Raw genomic sequence first — 20646 nt, forward strand, 5'->3', positions numbered from 1 at the left:
TAGTATTCCTCTATCTTGCCATGTCAGTGCTGTTGCTACAGAAAAAAGGATAATCAGTACATTTGACAGAGAGACTTGTTGAATCTAAACAAAGTCTCATCTCACAATTGGATTTCACTTTTGGACTTAGCTTCTTCAAAGGATGTCATGGTAATAATTTGCCAGCCTTTCTAGCATAGTTTTGTAAGCAAGACAATTTCTGTTGTCTAAACTTCGTTTGCTGCCTAAGGAATGTAAAATATCTATTAAAACAGTAAAGGAATTTACAACACAAGTGGTGCACCAAGGAAGCAAGATGAAAGTTCAGGGAAGCAGGATAAAAAGATTACCCCTTTATCAGGGCTGGTCTTTGATAGTGTTTTATGTAAAGTCTGTAAAATACTAAATACATTGTGGAATACAAACCAAAGCAGTAAACACTCTGAAGAGTATCAGGTAAATATGTTACTTCCTGCGCCGTAGCTGTAGTTAATTTTCAAACAATTATGATCCATGTAAAGAATGTGGGGGTGTGTGCAGATGTATGCCACTGCCCTCTTACGCATGAAGTGTTTGACTCAGAGAGGCTGGAATACTCTGGTGCCAGCACTGAAAGGAAGAGAATTGCTGTTGCATTGAAGAATTTATTCTTTCTTGCTACCAGCTGTAAGCAGGGAATTGCACTCTTTGGATATCTTTACGTGAGGAGGCTTCACTTATTGAAATCATCCCATCCTTATGCACAGTTCATTAGCTCCTTGTACAACTTTTACTAAGTACATGATGCAAAGGGCAGAAATTCCTTAAGAATACAGATTTGAAAGATGAGGCCCTCCAGTTACTCAGCCACCTGGATTTCTACAGTTTAAATGTCTATTAATATTTATTTGTATTTTACACATTTTTGGCGAATGAATTGTAGTTTTGTCACTGGGTTTCAGGCACACTTTGTTTCTTCAATGTATGTTGTTTCTCTTCACCTGGAAGCTGTTGAGTAAAGGAAGAAGCAAAGGACAATAGGAAGAACAGCAAAAGACAATGTCAGTAGCAGAAAGAACTGGTAACACCTTTTTCTTTCCTTTTTTCTGTGTCTGCATCCTTAGTGCAATAAACCCACTGTGGTCTCTGCACTCCTCTTTCAGCAATACTTTCTTTTTCCTCTCTAGGCTGAACAGCCTAAAGGCCTCTCCCCATGTCTTTAGCCCACTCTGTTGAAACAGTCACACTTTCTATTCCAACTAACTCTTACTGCAATAATTCCTGTTTCTGGCACATTTCCAACTACTCTTAGTTTCTCCTCTGTCTTTAAAATGTGGGAAAACCTATACTGTGCCTGGCTTTGACCAGCGCTGGTTAATTGGTAAGTTGGCAGCTCACAAGAAGAAACAGCAACATCTACTGCACCCTTTGCTGTAAGAGGGACATTCAATATTAGATTATTTTTGTATGACCACTGTTTTCTATAAAACATCTAGAATCATAATATCTTTCCAGATATTCTATCAGATTCTGCAATGAATTATTGGGAAGAGGGGCTAGGAGATGCACTCTGTACTCATCTGCATCTAGTTTCTTAGGAAATGTAATGGATAAGTAGTATGGGATATTTCAGAATTGCACATTTTTCGACATGCAAATCTTCAACATAAAGACTTTTGGTAACTAACATTTTGCCCTAAATACACTAACACACTACAGAACAATACCAGGTCCAATCTTCCTCCTAATCCTCCAAATATCCCTGAAGATTGTTACCCTTGACAGCAGGGATAATCCATGTGCCTGAAAAAGTCATGTTAGCACTATATATATTTAGAGTAATAAAACAAAACTGAGTGCCATGGAGAGAAATGCAGGCCTGCAAGAATAAACATATGAAGATATAATTAATTTATTTGTGAATTCCATCCTGAAAGTCTTCAGATAACTGCAAAAGGCTCAAACATAATAAGACTTATGGACCGAGATGTGTTATGTCCTATCAGAATGAAAACACAATAGTGTCTTGTGGCAGTCATAGTCTGAATTAATTTTATTTGTAGGTTCATAAGCATCTTTTTGTTTTGAGCTACATTTTTGTACCAAAATATTTTTAAAGCTTTTTTTTTAAATTATTTTAGTCAGAAAGGATTGTGGTTTTTTTCATCTGTAATGTCCACATTAGCCTGTCTTTCCCATTCAATATAGATCTCAAGCACAGATCAAAAAGGTTAATCTTGTAAAACGCCCCTTGGAGATATGGTGGCAATCCCCTTCCAAAGGCCATGCAAAATTCCCACTGACATCCCTCTAGTGAGAGTTTACTGCTGATGGCCACACTGATGTTGCTGGTTTTACATTGGCAAGTACAGCACATCACGAAGGATGGCCCATGGCCAAGATGTTCTTCAATGGCTTCATTTCTTTTTCATTAAAGAGTTGATTTTTGTTCTTTTTTTTTTTTTCTTTTTTTTGGTGTGGTTTCATTTTCATGTTTTTCAGGGAAGTAAGGGGGATTGCAGTTTGGTCTTACTTCACTGTCTTGGTTTTTTTGTTTTTGTTTCTTCTTTCAGTTAGTACCAGCTTTAAATCATCTAGCTCAGTTACTGTTGGCAATAATTCCAGCAGCAAGGACCTCAGCATGGTTGATACTGATCCAGTTGGTTTGCTGGCAAACTGAGTTTTGTGCTATCCTTAATGCACTTTCTGGGTTGTGAGCTAGTTTTAACTACATCAATGACAAATGTACTTCTAAGGCTTTTGTATCCTGCCAGAAGAATCTCTGCTGTTCTGGTATTTGTGAGGAGTTTGGAGAAATGAGTTGTGAAACTAGAAGCCCAAATGTACCGACAGTACATTTTTATGCTGCATTCTAGGCATCCAGCTTTCTTGAGTACAGTATCGTTTGTGTATTCGTGTTGTAAGCCAGTTCTCCCTGATAAGGTGAACCTGGGATTGCATATTGCTGCTATTGCAATGACTTAATTTGAGTCACAGGGAGGAAATGTGCAATACAAAAAGTTTCTGTGGCATTAAAGAATAAACGTGTTACAAGTACTCAGTATTTGGGTGAGCTTTTTGTTACAAGACATTCCCACCAGGTTAGTCACAGGAAAATGCTGGGTTTATGGGCGCTTATGATCCCATAACCTAGCTGCATCATTCAGTGCTGTACCTTATGGAAATGCAATAAGGTGCTGGGTTGTGTAGTTGGTCAAGTACTTGATTTAAATGTTCATTATGCTGATGGGAACATTGTGCCTGCATCTCATTAACCAGTAAGCTTGAATTTGTCCTTACTACAAATAAGGTTAAAAGAAAAACAAAGGAGAATGCATGTTTGAAGAAATCAAGCCAGATGGTACAACTGTGAAGATTTTAGAAGAGGAGCAGAAATGTTAGAATCCATTCTTAATAACTTTATTCCAAAATCAGAATATCTTTTTCCTTCTTTGCATACGGCTGATAAGCTGCAGACCTAATCTGTGAGGCTGCAGAACTGGTCCTAATGCTTCTTTGTCCCTCTAGAACTAGTGTTCTCTCCACAGGGGAGATTCTGGTGGGGACAGAGCATACCAGATTATGTGTTGTTCTGCTCTTGGTATCTCCCAGCCCCATTAAGGTCTGATCTCCCAAAGATTTGTAAGTGATTCAGAATGTAGTGTTAGAATTATTGACTGCCCTAGACATTTTGGAATGCTTACATGCTGTTTTAATAGTTTGCTATATTGTTAGCAAATTGTAAGCTATTGAAAAGCTATTAGTATTTTCCCCATTTGTAAGGGCTGCATTCCAGTCACAGGGTAAAGCTTTTTCACATGAACAATAAACCACTAAACATATAAATATTGAATTAAAATTATCATCTTACTGACTCTAGACTGAGATCAGGCAGAACTGTAATAAACCACTTCCAGTGATAGTGAGCTGGAATGACTAAAGTCCAGTTTTATCTTTGAGGAACACCGTGACAAGTGTTTTGAGCTTTGGACGCCCAAATATGTCCAAACCCAAGAAGAGATGAGTTGCAGGGCCCAAACAATTCTTCCTTTTAAATAAGCCAAAATATCGTGGAGGATATTCAACATTCATCAAAGTTTACTTAGTCTTCATTACCACACCTCATTATCAAAGTGTCTGAAAGAAACCAAATGTCTGGAGACTGGATACTTGGCACATATATTTTTTGACCAAATAATTTTTTAAAAAAATTTTTTAAAATTTGCAATTTTACATAGGAGAAGGAATTGCTGTGGAGAGTCAGCTGCATTTTTGCATGTGGGCTGTGGAGAGGAAAGGAGGTTGTGGGTTTTAGGAGATGACCCATCATGTCGTCTCTACAATTCCTAAATTCTGCCTTTTGTTATACTTCATATTTCTAGAAACACACTACAGCTTCACTCTCTAAAATCCTGTGAGAAGACAAAGCTAGTCAGTGAGTTTCATGTTCAGGGAAGAACTCACAATACAGTACTATTTTATCTAGAGGGGTCCTTCAGTCAGATTAACCCTCCAAGGGCAAACATCCATGGCTGAAGCCTTGGGGTCCTCCAATCAGTAATAGGGTGGAACCTCAGATCTATTCACACTTTCACACCAAATAAATTCTTAGAGCTTATTAAGCATTCTTTTCAGTCTTTCTAGATGAGAAATTTTCATGTCCACTCAGAGTGTAGGCTCTACAACAAGGTGATGGGAGAGGATTTTATTTCTCCTTTGGGTAACTGCATGACAACATAATGAAAATTCAGAAATTTCTGCAGGTCTTAATAAACACCTTATCTAAAGTGTCTTTTTCCAAGAGAAGTTATTAGAAGTGCATTTATAGAGGCGTAACTCTTTAAAACCACTTATGCTTTTGTGGTCATGAAAGCTAAAGTGTGACCAATGAGTAGCAATAATGTATCTGTAGTGTGGTTCCTGTTGTTTTATGATGAGTCCTGCAATTCCTCCTACTGTCCAAATCAGGCAATCTGTTGAAAAGCACCATAATCCCTTCACCTGCATCTCTTCTGCAGAGAGAGTTGGTTTGGATTTTGTCCCAGAAGAGTCTGTAGCTGTTTCACTCTCAGACTTAGGAGCAGGGACTGGTAAGATGCTCCAGGATAAATATGTGACATCTTTCCATGTCACATGGATTCATGATTCATGGATTCATGAATTTCATTAAATTCATGTGTTTTTACAGCAAAATCTACAAGAAGATTAAATTCTAAACTAAGTTATTTTAGAATTTGAAGTGCTGCAACAGTTAGTTTGATAGTTTGCAAAAAAAGAAAGAAAAAAGTTGTCATGGTAGTTCTTAAAAGCATGCACAGCTAGATTTTTTTTTTTCAGAGAGATTTATTTCCCTAAAATAGCAATTTCTTACTAAAAGTGCCTGCTGGGCAGAGCTATGTGACAGGCTAGTAGGATTATCAGCATGTTTACTTTTCCAACATCTCTGCCACACTTGAACAGTTCTGCTGTGGTGTCATACATAAACAATGAGATAAGTTGTGTAAGAGTTTGTGTACTAGGATATAAAAAATTAAAATATGTTACAGCATTTAAAGTGCACTACCATTTTAATTCCAAACTAGTCAAAGCAGTATCCTTATACCAAGGGAAAGCATTTTCTTTGACCTTAGTATCCCTTTTTGGAATGTACCCTCAGCTCCAAGGAAAGTTGTAGCCCATTAGCCCAAATTAGGCCTCTTGGTTGTCTGAACGGTACAGAAGCTCCTTTACAGCTTTGGTTCTCTGCATTTCCTGGCACACTTGTGAAAGGATGTAGGCAGAGGTTTGGATGTGATCAGTGTACCAGCCATGTACCATGCTTTTGTCCGTGATAACTTGGAAGCAAAAACCAAGGATTTATGACGTGGCTTGACTATGAAGGAAAGTTTTTAATTACATTGGCATGAAAGTAAGGCAATAACAGGACAAGGTCCCTAGTGGTTTTTTGCAGAATCACTATAATTCTGCTACCACAGTTCTCTATAAACAGAGAAATGTAAGAAAAAGGACCCCAAAACTATCTTTTTTCAAAATAAGATTAAGGAAGTGAGATAAATTTATGGAGTATTCATGGCACTACTTTGGATTCCTTTCATACAGCTTGAGACTTGGCTTCTAAGTCAATAAGGACATTGAGACACAAAATGAATTCTCTGAGGCTGCTAGCACTACAAGGCTATATAATCACTCTGGGATTGCCAAAGATTTATCTTTTTTTTTTTTTAAAGATTTGTGTCACTTTCACTCCCACACATCTGGCAAGAGAACTCTGCACTGGCTTAGCTGAAAAATCTTATCTCATAGATCATTACTAGCAATAAATTCCAGCCTTTGTGCTTACTTATATTGTCCCAGAGCCTGGAGTCACTGATTTTGTAGAACTAGGAATGTGGGCTGTAAAATATTTACTCACTAGCATGCTCCCACCACCAAAAGAAACCCCAATCCCAAAAAAACCATGTCATGCCTCAAAACCAAGCCTCAAGCTCTTTCATTGTGAAGTCAGCTTTGAAAATGTAAATCACATGAAACTGGCTCTTGGGGCCAAAGAAAACAGGCAGCTGGATTCCATCCCCCAGCTAAGAATCAGCTTTTAAATACATCTTAAAAAGACACTTTATATGAGCTACAGTCAAACTCATTTTCAAGTAATGTTTTCCCACGTGTCCCAGAAAATGCAAACAGCAACTCTGTGTGTGGATGGACTGGGGCACTGACAATGGGTAAGTGTGCCAAAAACCTGCAAACTGCTAATGCAGTCCTACCACAATTCTTCTCTAAGGTCACACCTGTGCTGAAATAACCAATGTATTTTTAATCCACATCATAGTCCTTACATACAGCTAAGGCAGCTGTGCTCTAAAGAACTGTCAGCAAATGGCATGTACTAGGTCTTTTCCTGCATACTAGTTCATATTGGTGAGCATTTTTTCTGGTATTGTCTTCTGGAAGCATTCTTATTTATGTGATTTATTGTGCTGATCCTCTTCTATATGACAGGCATGGGGAACATGAAGGCAGAGTTACCTCATACGTGGAAGACTTGGCAACTTGTGGCAAAAAATGACTGGAAAGATAAAAGAAGGTAAGGCAAACAAGACAAGGACTGGCACAGATGCATTTATCTCTACAGGTTCAATTAAATAATCTGCTGGGGAGGAAGCAAAGGAACAATTCCAAGTACCAAACTACAGATCTCCAGTTTAGCAACCTGTCTTCTGGAGTAGAATTAATCCTACTATTAATCCTACTATTAACAAGCAGGATCAAAGTTAATAACAACCAGCAAGTGTTACTGGGCAGCAAATGTATTCTCTGGGTGTGGGGGAGTATGGTATGGAGACACTTGAGGTACAACCTACTCTCATGTCTCTCTATTCAGATTTCAGAGGAAATATTGGCAACTGGCTTATAATAAAACCAGAATATTTTCAAAGAGTCACAACAATCATTCTTGAGTAACTTACCCCAGCAAAAACATGGCAGAATAACCAATCAGCTTATAATGAACATGAAATGCCTTCCCCTTTGTTTTGATAGGACAAATTAAAGTTTTGACTCTAGATAGTGTTGCATAACGTGAAACGTATTAGTTTTAACCAATATAACAGTACAATCCAGAAATAAGTTGTAACTTAATTTTTGGCATTTTAATTTTCAGTTTCCCCAGTGACTATTAGTGAGTGCCTGGAAGTGTTTTTTAATCAGTCCTGATACACATTCACATACCCAGCCATCAAGATTGAGGTTAATGCGTTATAGCTGCTCTGGGAACCTTAACTCACTTGCATTGACTTTAGGAGGATTAAGTCAGAAACAATACTATTTTAATGCCATTTTTTGTATTTACTTGGCAAATACCCTTGTCAATTTAAAGTTTCCCATGGGAGGTGTCAAGAGGTCACTGAAATTCTCCTTGGCAAAGGAGGGAGAGTGGTTGAAACCATGGCCTCCATGCTGCTTCCTTCAGTATTTTTCTTCATGTCATTAGTGCTGTACTCGGCACTTTCCCCTCCGCTTCCATTGGAAGAGGGAGTGAACAAATGTAAAAATGTTAGTGAGAAATGGAGGGAAGAAACATAGAAAAGGCCTCCCTGCTGTTTTATTTGGCTACTTCTAGGCCTCAGTAACAGTAAACTTAGCCACAGAAAATTAGTATAGAATATATTGTCTAGTATGCACAAGAACTCCCAGATGCTTTCAGTGCATTTTTTTCCCCAGTTCATACTATTATTCTACACAGTCTTCTGGCCAACGATCACAAAGCCTTCTGACCTCTCTGTTATCCTATGGCAAGAAAATACAGTTCCCTAAGGCTGCAAAAGCATCAAGATTTCCAGAAATGAGGTACCTGCAATTTCCATGACCATCAGCATAGTTGTGAGCTGCATATTCCTCAGATACAACTAAGACAGAAATGCAGAATACAGGCTTGCCAGTCTTCTGAATTTCAGCTGAAAATACCTGAGTTGAAGTGTCATAGATATCTTTGTTAAAGATAGTGACTGTAGGAAGTGATCTGACCTGTGTCATACTTTGGATTAATGTGATCCTCTAACAAGCCCCCATGGTTTATTGTGTGATAAGGCAGGAAATTACACAATTAGTAAATTATTTCAGTTATACATTTCTCACCTTTTTAACTGCTGTAAGGTAGAATAAAACATCTGTAGGGATTTTGTCAGCAAGTGAAAACAAAAATAGTGCTAAGTAAACACATTACAACTTGATTAATGCAAGATAAACACTATAGGCAACACAGCTTTTGCTCCTCAGCAGGCCTATTTCACATTGTATGTTCATACATAAATTTCTCTTACTAACACTGCACAAGCAGTCTGGCACCATCCTTGACAGATGAGCTTTAGGAACTGTTACAAAGTGGTTTAAGTTATAGCTCCATCTGTTATATCCCATCCTTCTGATGGAGATTGTGTTCACTGTGGCAGAATAAGCAGAATGGAAGACGTGTTCATATCCTCACCAACTGCAGCTCAGAGTCTGGTGCCTTGGCTCACACCCATCTTCTCAGCACTTTGATCAATGACGCTCTGCTTCGTGCCTGAGTATGAGGGTGGGCGAACATTTCCTTCTGCTGGTCCTGATAATCATCAGCAGAGGGAAAGAACAGACTGTGGTGAACAGGAGAAGCTTAACAAATCACAATGGGATCTGACTCAAGCTTTCTTTAATTTCACTGGGAGGAAGGAGGCCTTATAACAGTGCTTGTCCAAGCTCCACTATTGTTATGTACAGCGAGATACTGGGGGTTGTGGTGGAAAGTCTGCCCATTATGGATTTGAGCAAAATAATTACTACAGTATCACTTTGTTAACCAGGTGGTTAACAAAGGTTGTGGGCCAGGACTGAACTGTGCTTCCTTTCCCACCTGGCAATGTTTGACCTCACGGTCTGTGGAGTCAGAATTTGTTGAAGTTTCTGGACAAAGAGGATTCGCCAATGTAGAGAAAGCAAGAGCAGTTGTCTGAGGAAAGGTGACAAAGCAGTATTAAGTGAATACAGTGAATTAAGTTACTCAGGGCACTGTGATCATTAACTAATGTACTAAAGGCCACAGTGGAACTGGATACAGAGATTAGTGCAATCAGGCTTTTCCACAGGTGGAAAAAAAGTGCTATATTACTAAGCTAAAAATCACATCAGGGATATTTTAGAGCCATTGAAATAATTCTCATATACGTAACAGTAAGTACAGGTCTACTAAATATGGCTTTAAACTACTGAGTATAAAAAAAAGTATACTCATATTTCTAATAATTAAAAGACATAAAAGTATGTCCAATGTTATATCCAAATATACTCTTTTGAGAAGCTCAAATGTCATAGACTTCATCTTTTAGGTTCCTCTTACAATGTTTAAAGAAGGGAAATTAAAATACTCCAAATGGCTGTGTAAGTTATCAAAATTAATGTCAGTGGGAAAGGATCAATTCAATGTGCTATAATTATGGCAGATTATTGCATTTTATTTCTATCTTTCAGACATCTTTATCAAGAAATTGTTACAGATTCCCAGAATAAATGAGGTTGGAAAAGACCTCTTGAGATCATCGACTCCAACCTTTGAATATCACCATGTCAGCTAGGCCATGGCAGTAACTGAATGTCCAGTCTTTTCTTAACACTTCCATACAAAGGAAGAAACAGAATTTAGAGGAAATATAACAGCTACAGCAGTTTATAAAAAGCAGTTTTAAGGAGGGCACAAGTTGGTAGAGCTCCACAATAGACACAGTTGTGGCTCATACACCTCAGGTTTTCTGTCCTTTGTCTATACACATCAAATCAACCCCTTCAGAAAAAGGCTACATACCTTAGTTTTGCAAAACTTCTCTGATAGCATTCAGAATGGTTGTAGCAGCAATAAATCAAACAACACTAAGAACATTTGACTGCTGATCGGGAAGCAAATAGGAGGAAAGTATGGCATTCCTTGAGTATTGCTTGAGATTTAAAATTTTTCAAGAGAGATAGAACCACAGTCTTTTAGCCTACAATTTGAATTTAGGGAAGTTTTATTCTATATCAAGGACACAGCCAAAATGCATACTTCATCCCTTCCCCTAGGGGAGACATTACTGTCAGGACTGTGTGCAGGATACAGCAAAAGTTAGGGAATGTCAAAGACCCAACTGGTTCTCTTCTCCTCAGAGCATGTCTGCATCAGCTCAAGCCACAGTCCTATTTAAATGTGAACTGTATTTTTTCCTGGCTGACTTCAGTCCCTAAGGGAACATCCATCAGCCAAGCAGAAGTGGATCACGCAATGTCCCAGCCTCACACTTGATACAGTCAACCTCAGGGTGACTTGGGAAAGAACTGTCACAGCCATCCTGAAACTAAGCAAATGCTGGAGTATTCCCACTCTGCAACCTGCCCGTGGCTTTGGCTTGTGTTGTGCAGCTCATGTGAAAAAACTCTCCAAGTCTTTGGCTCTGTGAGTTTTCTAAACTGTATTGTTAAAAAGGAGTGAATGGAATTGGCTAAATCCCGTCTTGGTTTAAAAATGTCTTGGAAATAAAATCTGGAAGAGTGCACCACATCAGAGATGCTCAAGACAAGCAATTTAGGAGCAGCAGCTGAACTCATATATATATACACACACACACATACATACACACATATATGTATGTACACGTCTCACAAGTAACTGCAAATTAATATATCTTTGTGGAAGCAGCTCAATTAAGGCTTTAGTTGATGAAGAAGTGTTTTTAAGACTCATGCACAAGCCAACCATTCTGAGTGCTACAATTTGAATTGATGAACTCATCAGCTCAGCTGGAAAACATATCAATTTAGAAATGCATTTGAAGTGCAAATTGCATTAACACACAAATTTAATTTACAGGAAGCTTTTTATGGGTTTTAAAACTACTACTTAAACTATACAAATTGCTCCATTTAAACTGCTATGACAAAAATGGCAAAAAATGTTTTAGGAATGGTAACCATTGATTTCTATTTCACGCTAAATTTAAGTCTACATGGTTCATGAATGAACAAATGGTAAGATAACACTAGAGAAAGCATGTGATTACTTGAAAAGAAAAACGTTTAAAAGGATTGAAAAGTTAAATTTCTGTATTTGTCTTTGGTTTATCACAGCTAATAAAATTATGTAGAGTGTAGCCTTATTTGAGCTTTGATGTGGTGCTTTTAGTGGAGACAGAAGTCAAATCAGTAATTTAGTCAGGGGCATGCTTCTACCCCAGCCTCTGGCAAAGGGGAAGATTATCCCAAGCCCAAATATACATTTCAAATGTGCTAAAAGTGTGATATTTTATTTGAATTTGCATTTAGTCATTTGGGGAAACTTGACATACCCTGCCATAAAGCTATAAGAGAGCATCCAAAGCAAGGTTACAAAGATGGTGAAGGACTGTGTAGAAAAGCCATATGCGGAACAGCTGACATCACTTGCTCTGCTCAGCCTGGAGAAAAGGAGACTGGGGGGAGACCTCACTGCAGTTACAACTTCCTCGTGATGGGAAGAGGAAAGGCAGGCACTGATCTCTGCGGTGACCAGTGACAGGACCTGAGGGAATGGCCTGAAGTTGTGTTAGGGAGGTTTAGGTCAGATATTAGAAAAAGGTTCTTCACCCCGAGGGTGGTTGGGCACTGAGCAGGCTCCCCAGGGAAGTGGTTACAGAGCGACCAGAGTTCAAGGAGTGTTTGGACAATGCTCTCAGGTACACGGCGTGATTGTTGGGCTCTACGATCCTTGTAGGTCCCTTCCAACTCAGGATATTCTATGATTCTCCTATACTCCAGAAAAAAGACTGTAAAGATTTGTAAACAGAAAAAGAATTGCATCTATGGGTATTTTCAGAAAATGCTCTTGTACAAGGAAACAAATAAATTGCGAATTCCTGTCCCGGCTCAGCCCCGCCGTGTTCCCCCCGCAGGCCCCCCAGCCCCAGGCGGCCGCACCTTTCCCGCTGCGCGGGGCCGGGGCCGCTGCCGCCCGCCCGCTGCCACCTGGCGGCTGAAGGGCCGGCACTACACCCGCAGCCCCGCCTTCCTACGAATCCGGGCAGTTTTGAAGCTTTAGAACAACGAGTGTTTGAGTAAACATACAGCATTTATGCTCACATGAGAGCAAGAGAGACAGAGAAGCAGTAAAAGCTGAAGTAGGAATTACTGATAAATAATGCAGATTTCTCAAGAGCACGAAGAGCCTTGTTAGGAATGTGGTAGACTGGAACTTGATTTAAATCAGCCATTCACTCACCAGACCACAGAAAAACCTGTGCTCTGCTTTGATTTACGTTGCCCAACCAGAAAACACATTTTTCTGAAGTTTCTTCTAGTAGTAATTTCAAATGTGCACTCATCAGAGTTCAGCAAATTCAAGAACAAAAGCCGCTTTAAGCTCTGTTCTTCAAAGGTTTTAGGCATCAGTGCTCCCGGTAGAGTACCGTCTGTACCTGTTCAGCTCAAACCAGCACACTGCTGGGGGTCCTACTCCTTTCTGCTGATGGTTTTTGATTGTTTGCTTTGGTTTTTTTAAAACTTTCCTCAACTGAACTTAGAATTGGTTTCAAGGGTCAAGAAGCAAGTCTGAAGACACAGACATCAGTGTTATATAGTTCACAGAATGTGTTTTGTGTGAAAAACACCATTCCATATCTCAACTAGAACTACAACAGAAAATTCTTCAAGGTGAATGTCATATGCACAGAAGCCAAATGCTCAACTAATTTCAATAAATTGCATACAGACCAATTAATTATCTTGCAGCCCCACTGTCCTTGATGTTATTATAGAATATTAAATATGGATTTAACATTTCAGATGAAAGTATTTCTTTTGCAGACAAACTTATTTACTGTGTCAGTTTTAAGTCAGCTTTTGAGGGATTTCAAGGATATTCAGTCTTGAGTGGCAGGTTTGAAGATTATTCTTAAAAAGCTGTCCACAATCTACATGTATTTTTTAAATTATTAATTGGTAAAAAGCTCTGTTTGTAAATCTTGCAGTCTGCAGATTATGCCATGTTTCTCACCAGAAGCAAGGCAGTACACTGCATAAGAAATGAAGACTGTCAATAATGATACGATTTCAATTTAAAAGAAGTGAACACGGCCCAATCCGTAACTTCAGTAAGACTACCACCTTAAGGGGATTAAAAACAATAGAGAACAGAATATACCAGTTGTGTATTTTGTTGTTTCCATACACTTATTCTGTATTATCTTAAATCTAAAGGTTTTGAGTCCTCCCTTCCTCCAAAAGGTGTGCAAGGTATGACTACAAAAATCAAACCTGAACAAAGAAAATAATTCAGAATCATCCTTTAATAAAGTCTTTAGAGTGTATTTGCTAAAAGTCACCAGTGATGTAGCTCATAAGGATCATCTCTGAATAGATTATTCAGCAGTGGAAAGTGGAATGGATGAGAAATCTCGTAAAAATTTTACTCTGGGAAGTTAAGAAAAAGGAAGTAAAGAAGGAAATGGAATGAGAGAAGCAACATAGCCCAGAACCAACACTATTTCCAAGAATTGATCATAGTTTCTCATTAGATGAAGTCAGAGGAGTTTATCAAAGAAATAAGGATATAAAGAATAATCTATTGAAGGCAATTTTTTATTCTTATTATTAATAATTTTATTCTCACCGCAGATTCCCACGATACTGCTGAACTAGAATAAGTTTGGTATCTGTCTAAAAAAATTTAACCCTTTTCAGTGGGCAAAATTTTAATAATGACACCATAAAGCAATTGTACAAAAAACATGTACATATTCTGACAGTTTAAATAATAAATATATATATATACTGGTTTTTACTTTGTGGAAAAGCAAGTTTTGACAGTTTTAGATTGAGACTGGCTGTAGCTGAAAAAAAAAGAAACCAAACCTATTTTTCTTCAACAGGGCACTTGGAAGTTCGACAGTTCATCAAATTCATAACAAGAGACTTACTGTAACAAATAAACCAGTAAAGATGCAGAGATGATGACTGGAAAACAACAGAATCCCTAATGTCTGCCCTGTATAGTACTGCTTCGACACAAGGAACAAGGAAATGTGTGTCAGAAGAAACCCGGTTTTGCTTGTAGTGCAGTGGAAACCAAGCTGTACAATACAGGAGCCAGAAGATGTGAAGTATTACACAGCACTTGTGGCTGCAATGTTTCATTTTCCCCTGTGGCTGTTGGAGCAATGACTAGAACATGCAGACTTCAAAGGCAAACTGCAAACCTCCCCTTTTCAGTTCAACAGTGTAGTACATCATCATGGACCAGATTACAAAATTCAAGAGAGGTAAAGAACTGGGATTTTTGGGAAGGGGATAGGAAAGGGGAAGAAGCAAAATAAGAAGAAAAAAATTTTAAATAAAGAGTATTCTAGGTCCAAATGGATTTTACAATTCCAAACCCCCTCAGACATTTCAATGATGACTTATGTACCAGTTTGCCCTAATTAAGAAACACCATCAAAATATTTCAGATGTGACAGAAGCCTTCAGCTTCAAAATACAATAAAAGTGAAATGCTTGAACTGGACCACTAGATTAAGATACTATTAAAAAACCACGAGGGTCAATAAAAACAAAGCAATTTCTTTGTGTAGGTGTAAAGAAAAGCTACTTGAAGTCTGTAAGTGAACAGCTAGATGTGAGTACTTCCACAACACAGTAATGCTTTCAACTGTTCAACCATACCAGCTATTTGTTCATATGGCAGAAGTTCTGTTTTAATTATAGGTCTCAGTTTTGCATCAGAATATATACAGGTATTTCTTTGTCTGTTACTTTTGAAATTTGAGAGGTTACAGGTTTGGGGGTTTTTGGTTTGGTTTGTTGAGGTTTTTGGGTTTTGTTGATTTTTTTGTTGTTGTTGTTTCGTTGGCGCAGGTTTTTTAACATTTTGGGCACCTAATATTTAAGGAACACATATGCAAATCCACACAAGAGAACTCTAAAGGTATCTCCATTTAAAAGACATGTTTTTTCTCTTTTTCATACAATCAACATTCTTTTTTGAAGTCTTGCCTCTCCTGCCCCATGTTACATTCTCCACTACAATTTGTTGTTCAGCTGTGCGGACTTCGGACACCGGTGTGTAGTAAGCACTAAGGAATTTCCTGAGTCAGGTTCATTCATCATTACCTGTACAAAGTAGAAGGGGAGAGCAGCGTGAAAAGGAGAGACACACATAGACACAAGTGAAGCTAGGGTTACAAAACAATCTAGAAACCGTAATTCGGTAAGCAATAACACAAGAATACACTAAGTCTGTCACCAGTGAGGTGACCATGACCAAAGCTGCCTTAAAGCGCTACACACAAATATTTGAACACTTGGATTAGTGAATTTAAGATAGTTGCACCTCAAGTGGCCTGCTTCGGTTAGAAAATCCTCTTAGGAAAGAGGAACAGAGATTTTCTCTGAACATTTCTTATTTGAAGAGTATAAGGCTTTTGAGACAGAAGCTCATGAAGATTCTTCTGTCTGCCACTTGTCCTCTATTCACCCCTATTAGCATAGGACTTTTTAATTCAAGTGTGTGAAATGTGTAGAATTACTTTTTATCATTTTTGGATGCTACCACAGATTTGTAAAATATAGAATTAGAACTGAATCTAATAAAAATAGCCACTTGTTAATCAGCATTTTGCCAGATGAAAGTCAGCTCATTTTAATAGGATTCACTCAGACAACAGCTTATAAATTATATGCCAACATTTCAGCAAATTTTCATTTAAAATCACTAGTTTTTAACTATCCTTAAAGCATAGTAGCAAGCAAAAGAAAATGGTGACACGCTAGTAACCATTTTCTTACTATTTTATATTGCCAGTCTTTTGGATACTTGAGAAATGGACTATTACAGTGCATCTTTCCAAATCTGCCACTAAATCAAGAAATTGTGCCTGAATAATATTTTTTAGACATTTCTCTGTCGCACTTCTCTAACACAGCATGAAAACAACATGGAAATGATTATTCTTACCTAGCGGCTCTATATCAGTAGAAAAAAAATGGAGAGAACGTAATTTGGATTAGAATTAAGAAAAAAAAAAAGTTATGTTTTTCTAACTAGTTTTAAGACACTCCCCCAAGTATTCACATATAAAAGTCACAGAAAGCTGTACCCTTATTTGACCTTGCAGTACCAATGCAACACATTTAAAAGAATTTAAAAGATGCAGAAAGTACATATTGGTTAACATGTATTAGAATATTTTTTTGAAAATTGAAATGCATTAAAGAGTGATCATTGCACATACTTTTAAAGCCAATATATAATGTTTCTGATTTCTATAAAACTAATTAAAAGTTTAGATTTCTTCTTTTTCTCCTCTCCAGTGAAGACTTTCACCATTAGAAATCCAAAAATACATAACTGCAGTTAAATTATTGACATGAGAGAAATGAAAAAAACCAGAAGTATTCCATTACTGATGGTGGTCTGTGTGGTTTTTCATAAGTGTGACTCTGAAAGATGGAGCAACATCCATCCGCCCTGTAAACTCTGCCAATCTGGGCAGGGCTCCAGGGCAAAATAAATTATTTTCATCTATTACTGAGACACTAAATAAGATGGATGGTACATACACATCAAGGTCTTCTGAAAAATGCTAATTATAGGATAAAGAGCTCCATGAAATTTCTGAAAAGGAGTGATGGTGCAATCTATTAAAAGTAACATTATAGAAAGCATAATACTATTTTAGCTAAAAGTTCATTCATTCTTAAGATAAAACTGGTTTTGATTCTGCAAGTTTTGTGCTGTATTTCCTTTCCCCATCTGTGAAACTGTTTTACAGAAATTAAATAATTATACTGTACCTTTTGGAGGCCAATTACTGTTACAGTTGACTGTACAGACAGTTGACTGTTACAGTTGACTGCAAATTCTGTTAAATCAGAATGGTCAGCAAAGTTTGACACATTTTGTTTCAGGAATAAAAATAACCTTTGCGGAACATTTTAATTAATTCAGTCAATCAATATACCAAAGCACAGACATGTTCTAAATTATGTGATATTATGATGTTTTAAAAGTGTATTGGAACCTATATTGTTTATGACCACGAAAGAACACAAGACAAGCCACAGTTGCCAGGACACACTGAGATTACCTTCTTGGTAGGCTCCGTCTGCCATTACCAGATGAAGTATTTTGGCATACAGGTGTTTGTGTTCATTTCCAAGAGCACTCTGAACTACAGTTGAACAAACATCAATATTTTCATCTTCATCTTCAAGTATAGCCTAGTGGGAAGAACAAACCATGTTGCCAAAATTAAAATGGGTATAAAATTAAATAGTTCAAATATATTAAATGAAATTCATGGTTAAACCAGAAGATTTTCTCTTTAATCCACTGGCCAGGCATTTTCTCTGATAATATTTTAGTGTGCCAAAACAAATTAAAAGACTATAGAAAAAACCTTTTACTCCAGTTACACGAAGTAATTAGTTAACTGGCATAGCAAACAGTGCTAGGTGCTTATTTCTTCAAACATTTTCACTTGAGCTTATTCCACAAACCTTTATTTTCTCATAAACTTCAATTAATTTATCAAAGCCTATTTCCTGCTCCAGGTTATATCTCAACTCTTCTAAATGGCTGAAGATACTATCACATTCTTCACACTCACTGGCAATCTCTCCATCACTATTATCTAGAAAGAAAGAAAACAACAGTAAAACACCCTCAGCTCTCCTACATTCTTAGTGTTGTTTCTTAATCTCTAAAGGTAAGCTCAGGAGCACTAGATGATGTTGGCAGATGTTCTGACAATGTGCAGAAAATAGGAATAGTCCCTTTTTTTAAAAAAATCCTGAATCCCAAATGGGAAGCATCCAGCTATCCCAACTAAATTCCCATTCTGACAATTAGCCATAGAGGTATTCAACCTGAAGGAAAACAAGGTACGGTCTTAAAGGAGAATTTTAGTTAGCAAAGTAGGTCAAGTTCCATACCACCACTCTATAAATTTCTGAGATGAAACTCATGAAGGGCTTGGCAGCTGTCCCACACAAGGGAAAGGAGTTCCTTAATGAAGCAGGTGTCTTCTACCAAAAAATGAGGACATGTATGTTACCCATCCATTGCTTTCTGCCCTGAGATGCATCTTGCTCCATGGAGCAAAAAACCCAGCACAAATTTAGCTACAGAGTTCCTTGTTCTTTTGTAAGTGCATCTCCTTTGTGTAGCAAATTAAGTATGCCAAGTGGTGCAACAAGATGCAGGAGAGAAATCAAGATCATTTTGCTTATAGGTTTCAGAAACCTTGAAATAGGTTTTAATAGTAAAACATTAGGTAAATCTAATAAAAAGGATGTTTTAAAAAATACAAGACAGAATCCTTATGTAAAATTCCATTGCAAAATGTAGGAAAAATACTTTCTTAAATAAGCATTCGAATTTGGAGAGAACTTGTCTACCAGAGAAAAACTTCATACATTTCAGAGTGTCTAATATCCAACCTTTAAATACTATTACCTGGTAGATCACAGACTTCATGAGGTTGTATTAGAACTCTAGTACTTACAATACTTATATATGACTAGTGTAAGATATAGTCCTGACCAAATCACATCCTTCATTCAAATATCAACAGCCAAATCAATAAGAAAGTATCAATAAAATATAAAGTTGTATATGGGTTAAAAACCCATTAGGTTATTTCTAATCCTCTATTTAACATCTAGATCTTGAGAAGATTTTGTCTCAAGTTCTACCTGCTACCCTTTTGAAGGCTGGCCTGCCTTCCTCCCTGCCCCAACAAGGAAACTTGAAATTCTTATGGAATATCTAGAAGGTAGGACTCTGGTATAACACTAGCACTTACAACAACTGCAGAATCACAGACACAGATAGTATTGCATGTTATCAGTGTATAACATCAGCACTGTGACAAAATTAAAGACATTAACAACGTTTATTTCACCTTAAAATAATTATTGGAATGTATTATTAGATGTTCGATTTGTCAAAAATTTTCTTCAATAAAAATTACACAAAAGCTTTGTTTTAGATGAGCTACTGATTTTCTGTATCTTTTCATAACTATATTTTTAGTTGCACTTCATTTTACAGTAAGAGTAAAATACTTCAAATTCCACAAGAATTGAAAATACAGAAATGAAACTTTAGGAAGTTGTGCAGAGCTAATGCAAAATGCTAAAAGCAGTAATTAATTTATCTGTCTCACTTTTAGTCTGACTGCATTAATACCTAATTTTGGCTAAGGACAAGGTGAACAATTTCATGTTCCTTGTGACTGCCTGTAAAATTACTTAACTATAATTTAAGCTGAATCCCAGATACTCCAGTCATGTAAATTGCTATTTCTTTTTCACACTTACAGCCATGAATTATTCAAGACATACAATGCATTCTGTCTTTGATGTTCCTTGAAGCCAAGTTTTAAACAATTTAGAGAAAAAGGCCCTTACCATCACTACCCAACAAACAGCCAAGCTTTAATTTGCAACATGGAATGTCGCTTAGATGTTGACCTTAACATTCAGAAAGTCTGAATATAATTTGATTTTTTAAATCTATGTGTAAAAATTATCAATTAGAGCTTTACTTTGCTATAAGTTAAAGAAGCTAAAACATTCTGTATCTGAATTTTTAACATTAATAAATAACTTATAAAACAGGTAAAACAGATATTATACCTGACTGCCATTCTTCATTAAGAGCACTTTCACTGCTGGGGTTATTTTCATCTCCTTCATCGAGCTCAGTACCATTTGTTATGCATTCCATGGCATTAGCCTTTAAAGTAGACTCCTCTTCTTCACTCAGTTCCTCACTAGGCTGCTCCCTAAGCAACTGTTCCATTGAATCCCGGAGCTCCTGCAAATCTGTATCTGTCTCTCCAAACATACTAAAGAAATGTGATATGAAGTTTATATAATTAATACTTTGCAAGACAAACCCTGTAGAAAGAGCTAATTTCTTTTGTTAGCAGCAAATTGAAAAGCCAGTCTCGATGGAGGGGGAAAAAAAAGAGACATCCTCCACCCTCCTCTCCCAGCTATTTGTGACCTCAGTCCAACATGACTACAGCATTGATACCTTTGTATCATGCAACACACAGGGAATAAGCAGATCTCCCACAATCTCATATAAAGACAGTAAGTCCTAAATTCAACTTTATGAGTAAGGTAATTTCAAAATCCTTGTGTTTGTGC

General features: G+C 37.3%; 1 protein-coding gene across 17 annotated transcripts in view; it reads right to left on the reverse strand.

Moving 5' to 3' along the window:
* Positions 1-13822: 13822 nt before the first annotated feature.
* Positions 13823-20646, reverse strand: part of NEK1 (NIMA related kinase 1) — a 44300-nt gene continuing 37476 nt past the window's right edge. For 15 of the 17 annotated variants that reach the window (XM_041395683.1, XM_041395679.1, XM_041395682.1 and 12 more), the window contains 5 exons: positions 20128-20339; positions 17986-18119; positions 17574-17706; positions 16442-16450; positions 13823-15597 (listed from right to left, as the gene is read on the reverse strand). In XM_041395683.1, coding sequence (XP_041251617.1) covers positions 15584-15597; positions 16442-16450; positions 17574-17706; positions 17986-18119; positions 20128-20339 — 502 coding nt within the window. In that variant the 3' untranslated portion in view covers positions 13823-15583. Of the gene's footprint in view, positions 15598-16441; positions 16451-17573; positions 17707-17985; positions 18120-20127; positions 20340-20646 lie in introns of those variants that run through there. The other 2 variants (XM_041395684.1, XM_041395695.1) reach the window with 2 other exon arrangements.

Source organism: Onychostruthus taczanowskii, unplaced genomic scaffold, assembly GCF_017590055.1.
Source record: "Onychostruthus taczanowskii isolate IOZ18803 unplaced genomic scaffold, ASM1759005v1 scaffold12, whole genome shotgun sequence".
NCBI classification, from domain to species: Eukaryota; Metazoa; Chordata; class Aves; order Passeriformes; family Passeridae; genus Onychostruthus; species Onychostruthus taczanowskii.